At 41.1% G+C, this 13,769-nt stretch overlaps 1 protein-coding gene across 1 annotated transcript in view; it reads right to left on the bottom strand.

Annotated features, from left to right (window-relative positions):
* The window catches only part of PRSS12 (serine protease 12), a 41,090-nt gene extending 28,216 nt beyond the window's left edge, over positions 1-12,874 (bottom strand). Inside the window, exons 1-3 of the mRNA XM_031596909.2 lie at positions 12,431-12,874; positions 3,531-3,669; positions 1,122-1,300 (exon numbers count right to left, since the gene is read on the bottom strand). Coding sequence (XP_031452769.2) covers positions 1,122-1,300; positions 3,531-3,669; positions 12,431-12,779 — 667 coding nt within the window. The 5' untranslated portion in view covers positions 12,780-12,874. The remainder of the gene's footprint in view (positions 1-1,121; positions 1,301-3,530; positions 3,670-12,430) is intronic.
* Between the last annotated feature and the right edge of the window lie 895 nt (positions 12,875-13,769).

Here is a 13,769-nt window from a genome sequence, read left to right as displayed (position 1 = left end):
TCAACATTACTGACACGGATAAAATGCCTTTGGTAAATTTATCTGAACCAAATAAGCTTTTCCAGTGAAAATATCTATAAGCAGAAAGAAAATCTTATGATCTAGAAATAAAATTTACTGATTCATAAATTTCAGTTTCTTTGGGCAAAACTGTTCCTTTTGCTATGATTCTTCATCTTCTTTCCTAGGTTAAAAAGGATTCATCTTCCACCTACACTACAGTTTTCTAAATTAAGAATAAAATTAGGTTTTTCTAAGTAGTTTATTGAAATTCCTTATGAATAGCATAGCTGTAGGACATAATGTGTCTACTTTTGGATAGGAATGCAAGTAGGGGAAGAAAGGAAGCACAGTGCTGGGAGCAGCCATACATGTTTTGGTTACAACTGAAGAGAATGTCACTGCCAGAAGAGTCATCCTTAAAGTCAGCAGTATCTTAAATCAGACAGTGTAACTGCCTACTTAGATACTGTTTATCATGTCAGTTAAAATAATCTGAAATATCTTAAAAGCCTTATTAATACATTTCTCTGGTAATATCATTGACTTGTGTAAGGTAGTGATCTACTGGTAGGAAACCTCAGACCTGTTGTTTTAAGTGTACACAATAAATAGTGTCATAGCCACATTCACAGAATGTAAGGTCAACATTCATCAGACACTTCTGTGCCAAAGTCAGGTTTAGCCTCTGAGTGAAACTGATGTCCCTCCCTGTTGCTCATGAAAAGCTAACAGACTGAAATGTTGCTTTTGTAGCTAATAATAATAATTATATATATATATATTTTTTTTTTAAGTAAGTAAAAGATGTGGAGGAAACAATCCTACTTTTACAGCCAGAGGTCCATTTCTGCTTCACCCTTCCTCACAACCTGGATCTCAAAGCAACATTTTGCTTCTTGATTATGGAATGGTAAAAGGTGGTTCTGCTAGTTGAAGCTTACACAGCATAGAGGAATTTGAAATAGTTAATGGTGCTATGAGTCAGTCTGTTTAATTTCCTGTACCAAAAAGTCTAGAAAAGTTTTCTTTTTCTAATTTTATAATGATTGATTATTATTACTTACATTTAAATAAGGTAAAGAGTTAGCCAAACCATATGTTTTGTTTTTGTTTCTTACCTAGTGAAGAGCTACATGTAACAGCAGCTGCTATGTTTTGAGGACATATTCCATCCTGCCAGATGTCTTTCTCACATAACAGTATATTTTCTTCATCACCACGACAACGCACTTTGCTCCAGTAGACAGGAATAAGGCCCAGTTCGGAAAATGGTATGTGTTTTGATGTACCTTTTTCACTGTAAGAAAAATAATCAGGTAGGATATTTGAGCTGGGGGGAAAGGGAGTGAAACATCTGTGAAATGTATTCTTTCCTGGTTCTCAGATAAAAACCTTGGGGTAGAAAAGAAAGAGCATTCCTTAACAGTGTAAAGTCATCACATTTACTTACAGATCAAGGCAGTCTTCTGCACAAAGCAGTTACAGAGTAATCCAGATCTTGCCATTTAGTTGTGGGATATTTTAGTACAGTGGCCTATGCCCTGGCAGGGCCAGCTACACTCCTCCCAGTTCTTGACAGCAAAAATCAGTGCAGTGGTTCCTTCCACACTCCATAGGTGAACTGTAGTTTCATCCCACTGCAGATATACTTCCATGACAGATAATGCCAAGGACCTATCATTTTTCTCCTCTCCTGTGTTCCATTAAAACTAGTCACTGCTCAGCTCATGTGCGTGGCACATATAGTTATGACCATGGGGCAGTGAAATCACCTCACACTGCATTTGCTCATTCTCACGTCCATTATTGTCCATTCAGCCATTCCCATCTGTCTGTCCATCCATCCATCCAACCCTCCATCACCCTGAACATTTATAAACAGCTTCCTTTCCTTCCCAGACTGAATCCAAATAAACTGTTCTGAATCTTATCTTCCATCTAATACCCAACAAAAAACAAATTAAAAACAACATCCAAGTACTGTAAAAGCAAAAGGAGCAGAAAAATGGAAGGACCTGAAAAACATTGGTAATACCTACTGAATTCAGCTTGTGGTATACAGATCCAAATTTCTATCAAACACTCAACAGAACATAAATAAAAGTTTCAACTACTATTTGTTTGGGTATTTTTGGCCTGGATGCAGATTCAAGTCATTTTATTGAAAAGACCAAGCCATTCACACATACCACTGAACTACTTTTCTAATAGGGGTCTTTTTCAACTGAAAGGTTTATTGGAATGGTATAGATATGGTATGGATAGAAAAAAAAATTGAAATGAGGAAAGGGGACATTGCATGTAGACAGCTCAAGTCATAAGCAAAATCAGAGCCTCCAGATGGCTGAACTTTTATCCCATCTAATCCTCATATTTTTTTAAGTTGGCATGGTGTGTCCAGATTAGAATTGAATGTTATAAAACAGCTTAGATTTTGTTCTGGCTTGCAGTCTTAAAGAGTAAAGCGATCATTAAGAATGCCACAATGTAAGTAAGTATGGTATACTCGCCCCCTGCTGCTTGTAGCAAATGTAATCACTCCTTTGATATGTAACTGTAAGAAATGTTAGAAAGGCAATAAACCAGCTCTATTTTGGGTCTTACTGAAAGATACAAACTGAATGGAGTAGCGAGGGGGGAGGGTAGTCAAGTAATGTCTTTGCCTAGCTTAGATGACATTGATTTTCTAGAAGCTGAAATTGCATTTTATTTTTAAAACTTCCTGTGGATATGGGCATTTTCTTCTTTTCCTCAGTTCCACCTTACTAGCAACTGCAGCATTGCTATGGGCATTATGTAGAGCTGAATGACCAAATTATGGTGAAGGGTCCTGTTGATTAAATCCACTTTGACAGCCATGGGAAACAGTGGTCAGTAAGGACAGTGAGCTGTTAACACAATGCACAGACTTTCAACCTCTGTAATATTACCATGACTGTAAAATGTTTTCATGAAAATGTAAAGCTGCAAAATTTGTCTGGTTTTGGGTATAGTTATTAATGTGTAACACTAGAAGTAAACCATACAGAATACCTAGTTGTATGAGGATAGCACAACAAAAATACCCCATTTCCCAAAAATCTAGGATGAGTCCCAGCTGTCTTTTGGCAGAATATAATGGATTATTACCAGGGTAACACAGTGCTCCTGGGAATAGGGAATATTCCTGTGATAATAAGCCATGAAGAAGCAAATTCTGACCACATTTACATTTTTACAGATTCAGTGACTTAAAGAGCTACTCTTAATTGACACTTACATATACACAACATTAGGATCAGACCTCGTATTTCTCTCCTCATAGACATCTGGATGTTTATCAAAGCAGAAGTTGTTTTACTTTGGAAGTACAGCATCTACCCTCCCTCCACTCCTTTTCAGATCCCACATACAGCTTTCAAACAAAATACTAATTTTCACACTGACCACTTTGATATACAACATAATTGAAGGAAGCAAAAGATTCCCCTTTATACAGTAATGTCATTAAAGTATGTCAACTAATTTTCACTCAGACAAAAACTTACCCAAGTGCAAGTTGTCGACATATGACCGTTGCATCATTATTGTCCCAGTGGCTGCCACAGATTGTTCCCCAGACTCCATTCAAATAAACCTCCACTGTACCTTCAAACTCATTCTTGCCACCTTGGAGTCTCACTGATGCTTCAAAGAAAAAAAAAAAAAATAAGTCTCCAAGATGCTCCATGTCTCAGATAATTGATCCTACCTACTGGACTCTGAATCTCCTTTTTTCCCTCTGCAGAATGAATTTTTGTTTCAAGAACTGCTACCTTATTTTGCATTCTTTGGTTAAGCTGCTTCCAACAAGTACTCTGGCATGTCTAACATTCTTATACAGTAATACACAAAAGCAGATAACTTTATTCCTTACATAGGGAATACATTTTGCTTCTTACACTGAAGCTACATCACTTTTCTGATCCTTCTGATGCTACAGCTTAGTTGGTAAGTTCTAACCACCAAAACAAAGTATGTACAGACTGCATAAATATTTAGATGTGTTTATCTCTACCCAAGTGAGCAAAATTTATGAGTGATATGTTTTTATCTTCCACATAATTCAATCCAGCGTAAAAGAATCAGAAAACAACCACATGGATTGCATAGCTTTTGCTCTGACCCATGTAATATTATGCTTGTCATGGATGTCAGTAGTTTATTTTAGCCAAAGAATGCATTTGTTCAGACTTGTTCTCAGACAGAAAAACACTTTATGATGTTATATTAATTCATGAGGGGTCTTTAGCAAATTCTCAGACAAAACAAACTAAACCAGTTTTAACTAGGAATTTTCTAAAAGAAGTGGGAAAAAAAGTGTGTTTCTTGGGAGCAACAACAGACAAATCCAATAAATTAATAGATTTTGCATTCTTATATTACAGTATTGTATTTGAGGCACAAGACGCATCTTCAATTGAATGTCGCTAAAAAGCTGGTTATAGATGTAACTCTACAGAATCAGAACAGTAGTTCAACAGGAAAGAATACATTTCTGTTAAATTATAAAACATAACCTAATTGCATGCATTAATATTGCCTGAAATCTCAGTTAATCCATCTGCCTCTCATCTGTGATCTACTTAAAATCAGAAGCTACATCATCATCCAGCTTGCAGGGTTTTTTAGCAGTAGGAGAGTAAAGTCAGTGTTTGTGCCTGCCCTCCTTGTGCCCTTGATGTGTTCATGTATGTATATTATAATAACAATAATAATAGGTAGATCTACCTTTTCTTCTCAGCTTTCACACAGATTGTGTTCTGGTTTTAATTTATTTCAGTGCAGTTTATAAAACCGCCAAGTCAAATGACTGCCAAAGGACTCGAGGAATTAATTAAGCTCAAGCTTGATTTTGTGTGTTCCTTTTGCCTTCTATTTTCTCAGCAGTACTTATAGTGCGATAAATTACAAACAAAAGTTATTCAACTCATGTTACAGTGTGTGCTATCACTCAGCATAGAGGACTATAAATGGCTTAATTATAGCAACAGTAAAGCCATACTGCTCCTTGTTTTTCTGTGTTTATATTTTTAATCTTCATGCTTTTCTGTCACATACAGACAGGTTCAGGAATTTTGTTTATTTCTGCTCTTCACTTGAGTTTTGTGTAGACTATTGTTATAAATTGAAACATCAGTTTTAGTCATAGCAAAGTGATTTCTGGCATTCCAGAAAGTGTGAATATGTCACCCTCAAAAAAAAGTTTATTTTTGTACATGATTGCTTAAGGTCCTGCACAATTATTGTATCAATGCAGAGTTTCCTGAGTACACATTACACAATATATCTATGAAAATACTTAGATAAAGGAGTACTTGAAGAGTAAAACTAAAAGAATAAAACTATTTTCTATGATTTCCATGGCAGAACATGGCTCACTGCTCTTTCTATTTTTGCAGAATTCCCAGAGACAATAATGGAAAAAATTATTCTTGTACACAGAATAAAAGATGATACAAGAGACATCTTCTGCACATCAACATGTCTTTTCCCAAACATTAAAAACAAATATGAAATCCTTTGCCTGTCTGATAGACAACTCATGAAAGAAGTCTAAAAAGCATGAAGGTCTGTGGACATGTACTGTTAAACGGAGAAAACCAACTTTACCCTGCTGCCAACTCCCCCAGAGAACTCTGGGTGACTTCTGCTCTCTACTGAGGTGGATGTTAGTAGGTAAGGAAGGGAAAATGATTGGAAGGGACCAAATCTTATTTCTGTGAGCCTTTGTGACAAGACCTAGGAGAAAATATTAATAAATGAGGGATTTAAAAAAAAAACAAAAACATGTAATATCTCAATAAAATATTTTGATTTGCCTTTTTACTGCAGATTTGCAGCTGCTTAGGAATACCAGCTTTTTATGAATGATAGCAACATACATAACAGACCTGTGTTTGTCTCACAAGAAAATACAGTGAAGAACCAGATACACAAGCTTGTTATTAAAGGTTGTTTTTTTAACAAATTTAAAATATTCTTGATTGACAGCTGTAATTTAATCTAGAAAGAAATAAAGAGAGAGCCTTTTCTTACAGGTGGTTAACATAAAACCTTTTAATATATCTGATGTTTATTAGAGTTAACTGAACATATGGTATAATAAAATTAATTTTAACATGCTGGTTTACACTGATTCACTACTCTTCTTCTAGGATGGTGTTGATACCTACAGCTTTGCCTAACCTAAACTATCCATAGCAAAATCTAGCATTCACTCCTCAAGCAAAACAGTAAGTATTCCCCCCCTCCACCCTTTTTTTTAAACAAAAGTTTCAGAATTTAAAAATCTCTGAAGGGTGGCTTAGTATTTTTCTAAGTCCAGTCCAGTTCTTGCTCAGTATTTTAGCAGAATCCAATGAAACTAAATTATACAATATTCTGTGTGTTTCATATATGCTTTAAAGTATGTATTAGCATAAGTCATAATTACATAGCAAGCAAATCAAATAGCAAATTACTGAGAAAATGTAACTTATTCTGTAGCTTATTCAGAATGTTGTGGTATTTGGACTACTGGCAGTTATTCTAGTGGATCATGAGATAAATAAATTACAGTAAAATGGATACCTCATAAAACATAACAGAATTTAAAATATATCATTGTGCTTCAGTAGGTTCAGTAGGTTGATCTTAGGCAATTGCAAGCTGATCAACATTAGAACAATAGAATCACAGAGTCCTTAGTGTTGGAAGGGACCTCTGAAGGCCATCTGGTCCAACTCCCCTGCAGTGACGAGGGACACCATAGCTAGATCAGGTTGCCCAGGGCCTGATCCAACCTCACCTTGAAAGTCTCCAGGGAAGGGGCATCAACCACAACACTAGGTAACCAGTTCTCGTGCCTCGCTACCCTCGCTGTAAAAGATTGTTTCTTTATATCTAACCTAAAACTACCATCCCTGAGCATGAAGCCATTTCCCCTTGTTCTATCACCACAGACCCTGCTAGAGAGTCTGTTGCCTTCTTTCCTGTAGCTCCTTTTTTGATACTGAAAGGCCACTATCAACATCACCTCACAGCCTTTTCTTCTACAAGCTGAAGAGCCTTCGCTCTCTCAGCCTGTCCTCATAGGATAGGTGTTCCATTCTATGGATCATTTTTGTGGCCCTTCACTGCACACTCTCCAACAGGTCTATGTCTCTCCTGTACTGAGGACTCCACATCTGGACACAGTACTCCAGGTGAGGCCTCACCAGCACAGTATAGAGGGGGAGAATCACCTCTCTCAGCCTGCTGATCATGCTTCTTTTGATGAAGCTCAGGATACGATTGACTTTCTGAGCTGTGTGGGCATGTTGCTGGTTCATGTCCAGCTTGCCATCCACCAGTACTCCCAGGTCTTTTTTGACAGGGCTGTTCTCAATCCTTTCATCCCCCAGTGTGTATTGGTAATGGGGTTTTTCTTGACTCAGGTGCAAGATCTTGCACTTGGATTTGTTGAACCTCATGAGATGCACCTGGGCCCACTGCTTAAGCCTGTCTAGGTCCCTCTGAATGGCATCCCATCCCTCTGGTGTTTTGATTGCACCCCACAGCTTGGTGTCATCAGCAAACTTGCTGAGGGTGCACTCTACCCCACTGTCAGTGTCACTGATGAAGATAGTAAAGAGTATCAGCCTCAGCAACAACCCCTGTGGGACATCACTTGTCACCAGTCTTCATCCAGAAACTAAGCCATTGACCACCAGTCTTTGGACTGGATCCTGCAGCCAGTTCTTTGTCCATCAAGCAGTCTACCCATCAAATTCATTTTTTTTTCCAATTTGGGCAGCAGGATGTTGTGGGGTACTGTGTCAAAGGCCTTACTGAAGTCCAAGTAGATGACATCAGTGGTTCTTCCCTTGTCTATTGAGTACTAGGATCCTGCCCATGGCTCTCAATACCCTTCTCAGCACTAGTCAGAAAAATGAAGGAGTCCCTCAGAGAGGGATGCATTGACCCCATGAGAGTTAGAGACAAGGGCACAGAAGCACAAAGCAGGCCTACTAATCAGCTCTAGGACACATATTGTGAACAGCATTCATTCAGCCCTATTTGAAGAATACTTATCTACCATCTTCACAAAGCACGCTCATTTACATACACTCAGAAATGTATGCATTTCTTTTAATTATATTTTACCCAAGACTACTGATGGTCAATTCATGTTGTTGACACACAGTCTAGTAATTTTAGATTAACTCTAGTATGTGCCCAAGTCAGAATCTTTCCCATCTGCTATCATTGTTTAAAAGAGATTAAGTTATACTTGCAAATGGAAGGAAGTAAGGGTATCTAGTGAGTACTGCTGAGACTTGCTCTGCAACACCTGCCATATAGGCACAAGCTGAGACACAGAGTAATTAAAAAAAAAAAAAAAAAAAAAGGCAGAGGAAAACCACCCAGCAGAGTTTTTATTAACTCTAAAAAGGAGAAGTACTTTAAAGGAATTGTTCTGTAAACAGCATGAGTGGTCCTTAGGCCTCTTCTGCTATATCATTCCCACGCCTAGAAATGCTGAGTGACTTCAAACCCTATTTTGTTTTCTAGACAGAATGAGAATCACTTCCACTCCTGCTTTAAGTACTGCAGTAGTGGGGTTTATGGTGTTTATGGTGAAAGTGTACCAGTATTTTCTTTGTAAACACCTGTGTTTAAAGGTTTGTAGCTTGGCTGTAAATGCAGATTTTCGAAGGAGTGATCAGAAATAGATGTTTCTTGTGCCTTGCCCTCTGTTGCTATGTGATCTCAAATTAGAGGTCTGCAGCAAAGCAAAAGTAGTATTCCAATTCTGGAAATTTGTGAAAACAGCAAATGTTATTTCTGCTTGCTTTTGCTAGGTGTTTCAGCGTGAGACAGTGCCACAGAAAGGCCCTGCACTGATATTCCATCTCTGTTGCCCCTGAGTCAATTAGGTAGGTGCAAATTAATACTAAGTATAAGGATGTCCCATTGATACACGCTCCATATCCCACATAACCATATTACAAGTTGTAGTATTTCTGAACACTAGCGGATGATTCAGAATACTATGAATCTGTCCCAGCTTCACAATGAATTAAATTTATTGGTTTACATGAGGTATTTGGAAAAAAAAATAAATCTGTCTGCATTATAGGCCCAATCTAATACCAGTTCAAATCGATGGATGCTCTTCTTCCCTTCTGATGTCAGGCCAGCTGAAATCAAAGAAATTATCCCTATTGACTTCAGCAAAACTATGGGTGCTGGTGAGTGGTGCTGTTATCCACCACTTTCCCAAGCCCTCTCTCAGTCTAAAATTATAACTGCTTTCTCTTGGTAGTTCTACCTTGAAAAATGATGCATTTGTCAGGACTACTTTTAAAGATCCAAGATGAGAATTTTAGTACATAGCATTATTGCATACTCAGAGAAACTTATATTAGAAGTTTCATAAATATTATATGTACTCAGTGTGCAGTGTGCTGAATTGGTTCTTCTGCAGCAGTGAGGTTCATCATAGCAATGATCAATTGCTTAAGGCTTTGTAAAAAGTAAATTGAAATTTTAGGAATGTAGCAAGCTCTAAAGGACTGCAATTGTATTATATGGTAGAGAGCTGTAGAAAATTAGGAGGTCTCATGCTGTGCAGCTGTAATAAGAATGATTCCAGAAGAGCTGCTTCAACCTTAGAAGACAAAAATAGACAATCATGCTTAATTTTTTCTTTATGCTATTAAGAAACACGAAAGTCCCACAGTACCTTCCATCAACTGCCTGGAAGCATTTAGTGAAGCATTATTTGATTGGCACTAGTGGAATCACTTGTGATGAAAGAGATTTAAATGGAAAGTCTGGACATTCTGAAGATGTGTGCTTTATTTCCATTTCTGACACTGATTGGTACTGTGACCACTGGCAAGACATTTACCCCTTCTTTTATTGTTTCCTCTTTGTAAAATGAAGAAAAATAGTTAACTTACTCAAAGAGCTTTAAATTAGATGTATAACAACAGATCATGTAGAATACTGCAGCTACATGCCCCATAAGCATTGTGTGTTGTTGAATGAGTAGGGTATGAACAGGTAAGTTGTTACAAGCAGTACCTAAAATAATAAATTCTGCTGGACTTCGGCTGGTTCTTCGTACAGCATACTCTCAGACTCATTTATTTTCCCTTATTATTTCCTTGGTCAATCATGATAATTTATGTATATTTGCATTTGGTTTACTTGCTTTCAAGGCATGAATAAGAAATATTACCCAGATGTCTCTCATTTTAGAAGGAAGGAAATGAAGCACCAAAAATCTGTTAAACTATTAAACTGAATTTAGTCTGTTACTGTCTAGTATAATTGCAAAGGGTATTGTTATTATTTTTTTATTATTTTTTTAGTTTTTCAGCATTACTGTTAAAATATGAAGCACTTTAATATATATATACATGCACAAAGTTTAGCCATTTAACTCTGCATGTTAGTCATAATATTTAAGCTAGTAAATCCAGGAGATTTACATTTAAGGCATTGAACACTGCATTGTATTTAGTAATTGCAGGTGCTAAAACTCAGTGCAGGTCTCCTCAGCACATGCACTAAAACACCAGAAACGGGAAGATAGTTTGCCCTTCTCTAGCTAAAAACTGCATCATAACATAGACCTACTTGCACTTCTTCTCTTCTTGTGAGAAATGAGTGTATTTCAGGACCAAAGTTATAGTAATGTTTTTTTGGGGGAAATAGCTTGACTTATTTCCATGTTCCACATTACGCTACTTAATGCATTCTGAAATTCTTTGGTACCACCTCCACGAAGACTCTTGGACAGATTTTGGCCCACTGGAGCCACTGAGATTTCATTGTTGAGTCCAACAGAAGCAAAACCTTTTAGCTGTAAAGTATCACCTACTGTTCAATAGCTCTGTCCTCTATCTTAACCTGGATTTTCTTTTTCTTGGGCAAAGAGGAAAGACAAGAAACAATCTGAAAAGAGTGAAGAAATACAGCTAAACCCAAATCACACAGTACTTTCATCATCTTTTACTTGATCAAGTTCTTACCAAACGTAAAGGGGATTCTAGAATTAAGTTAGAGTGAAATTGGCAATAAAATGATACATTAATCCTTACTCTGACATACAAGTCCAGAATCCTTACAGAGTACTTTGGGAACCAAACTGATACATTCCAAAAAAAGCTGTAAATATGCTAGACTAAACTAGCGAAGCAAAAGGGACCCTTTTCCAGTCTGTGACCAGTTAAAGGCTGTGAAATATTCTCCATTCTTTTCATCTTAGTCTAGTTATTGTTTTCTCCACCATGGCATCAGCTGCCTGGTATTCTTTCCCAGGAAACATCTGTAACACATAACATCACTCTGTCTTCTCGAAGGAGTACAGCACTGACTCTGAACTTGGCTTCAGAAGGCGCTTTCTTCTCTTGTAAGCATAGCTAAACAATATGGACCTTGGTGCCTCCGTGTGCTCTTCATGTGATGGTTTATACTAGTACATATAATTTATCACATTGTTCAAATTACATTTTCTCAGTTGTGCATCTGACAGATAGGTCTTCTAGGATTATTGCTGGGAGAGAAATATATCTGTCGTCTTCAAAGATCTAAAAAATCTTCCCTGACGATAACAAAATTATTAATACTAATAGTAAATCCCTTACTAACCTTTAGGTATTATAAGATATGTGAAGGGAAGGGCAACAAGGGAGAGAGTCTTCATTTTCATTGCAACAGTTACGTGTGACCGTGTTTAGTACGGATACAGATAGGACAGAATTCTTAGGTAGGAGATAATATCAAAGAGATGCAGAAAAATATGTTTCCCTCTAGCAAAGTCATTCAAAGCCTGTCGGTAAATAAACACTCCCTCTGCGGGGGTTGCAAAAGCCGATGAGCTTTAAAGCCGAGGGCTGAGTGCTGGAATCGCTGCTCAGTCCTCAAGCATCGAAAACTTCCATCTCAGCCAGTGGGTTCAGTTAGGAGGGTTTGTGAGGGGCCGGGCTCACAGATGCCTGCAGCCCCCAGTGCTAACTTGCAAACCCCGTAATCGCAAAATGTAAAAAGAAAAAGAGAGCGAGAGGGCGACCAAGCCGCTCCCCAGAGAAGTGCACCCGGTTACAAGATGGGAATGCCAGTCTTACCTAGCCGAACGCTTAGGATACCGTTTCTGAACGCGAATCGCCGAGTTCTAACTTAACGCATAAAACGACGTGGTACCTTCGTCTTGCCGGTGCAGCTGCCGATGAAAAAGTTTAAAACCCCCACTGAGAAAACCCTTTGCTGTCACCGTGGCGAAAGGCGTTCGTCCCCTCCCTCGACCCGCAGTCTCTCCGAAGACCGCGGCGGGGGAGCCGCGCGCGGGATGCCGACGCCACCGCCGCGCTCCGGGACGCGGAGCCCCGCGCGCACCTCCCGCCGCGTCCCGTCCGAGCGCCGGTGCTCCGCTCACCTCGCTCGCAGTCGGCGCGCTCCCGCTCCGTCCGGCGCCGGCCGCTCCCAGGGCGGCACCGGGGTCGGCCGCCGCCGCCGCCGCCGGGCGGGGCGCAGGAGCTGCGGCGGCTCCGCGGCAGCCTGCCCGCCGAGCCGCGACGCGGAAGGGCGGGCGCCGCGGTCGGCCAGGGGCGCTGGGGTGCGGCGAAGCGCCCCGCGGGGCAGCCGGCGGGGGGCTGCGGCGGAGGCGGGACGGGGGGCTGCGGCGGGGCGCGAGCGGCGGGGAGGCCGGCGGAGACCTGCCCCGGCCCGCGGGCTCCGGGCAGCGCCCCGAGCACCAGCGCCACCACGAAGCCGGCCAATGTCATGGTGCCAGTCCCGCCGGCTCGCGTCCATCTCCCCTTCTCATCGCGCCCGGGATGCGAAGGGGGAAGGCGGGGCCGCGGCGTCCCGCTAATCCCCCCCGCCGCGTACCCCCCCCTCTCCCCCCATCGCCACCTCCTCTCGGCTCCCCTGCGCGCGGGGGAAGGGCGAGCGGGGCGGCCGTCGCGGTGTGTGCCACTACCTGCCGCTGCCTTCCCGAACGCCGCCCGGCCCCGCGCGTCACCCGCCCCGAGCACCCCGCTGTCCGCAGCCCGGCTCGGAGCCTGCCTCCTGCTCGGCCGTCAGCCACAGCTCCTCCGCCGTCCCTGTTTCTCCGCCGCCCTCCGACTTTATTGCAGCCCGCCGTCCCGCCGCGTTTTTCCTCCCACGCTTCTCCCTCACGCAAGGGACTCCTCTACAGCCACCTTCTTCAGAGGCCGTGCCCCCTCGGCTAGGGCTCCCCCGACCTCTTTGACACTCTCACAAAGGTCTGAGGGAGCCCGGGCACAGGCGGACTGGGGCGGGGGCAGCGAGTCAGCGAAGCCGCAGCGCGTCCAGGGGCAGAAGGGTGCGGGGAGCCCCTGAGAGGTCTGCGGGAAACAAAAGGGCTGGAAACAAATGCCGCGTAGAGAAATGTCTTGGAGAGTTTAGTTTTATCCCACTTCCGTGTGCTCTGAATGGTAATCTGCTTATTCCCAAATGCTGTAGAATTTTGTGTGACCTGATCGTTGCTGATTCCTCCTCCCACCAGCACAGCCAGCACTTCGTTTTGTCTCTGTCTCACATTGTTCAGCTTGGATTCTTTGCTATACTTTTAATTTACCACTGTTGATGCTGTTCATATTTTGCCAAGTCTGACTGCCTAATGGAGGAAACACCCTTTTGTTGCCAACTTGTCTGTAGCATGAGGCTTTAGGTTCACTTCTCCAGAGGATCTATTTCCTACCCAAATGTTTTTGGCTGAGAAGAACTCATCTGGTTGAGCTTATTGGTGT

This window comes from Phasianus colchicus, chromosome 4 (assembly GCF_987193195.1).
Source record: "Phasianus colchicus chromosome 4, bPhaCol1.hap1.1, whole genome shotgun sequence".
Lineage (NCBI taxonomy): Eukaryota > Metazoa > Chordata > Aves > Galliformes > Phasianidae > Phasianus > Phasianus colchicus.
Note: the sequence above shows the minus strand (reverse complement) of the source record. Positions and strands in the feature narration are given on the sequence as shown.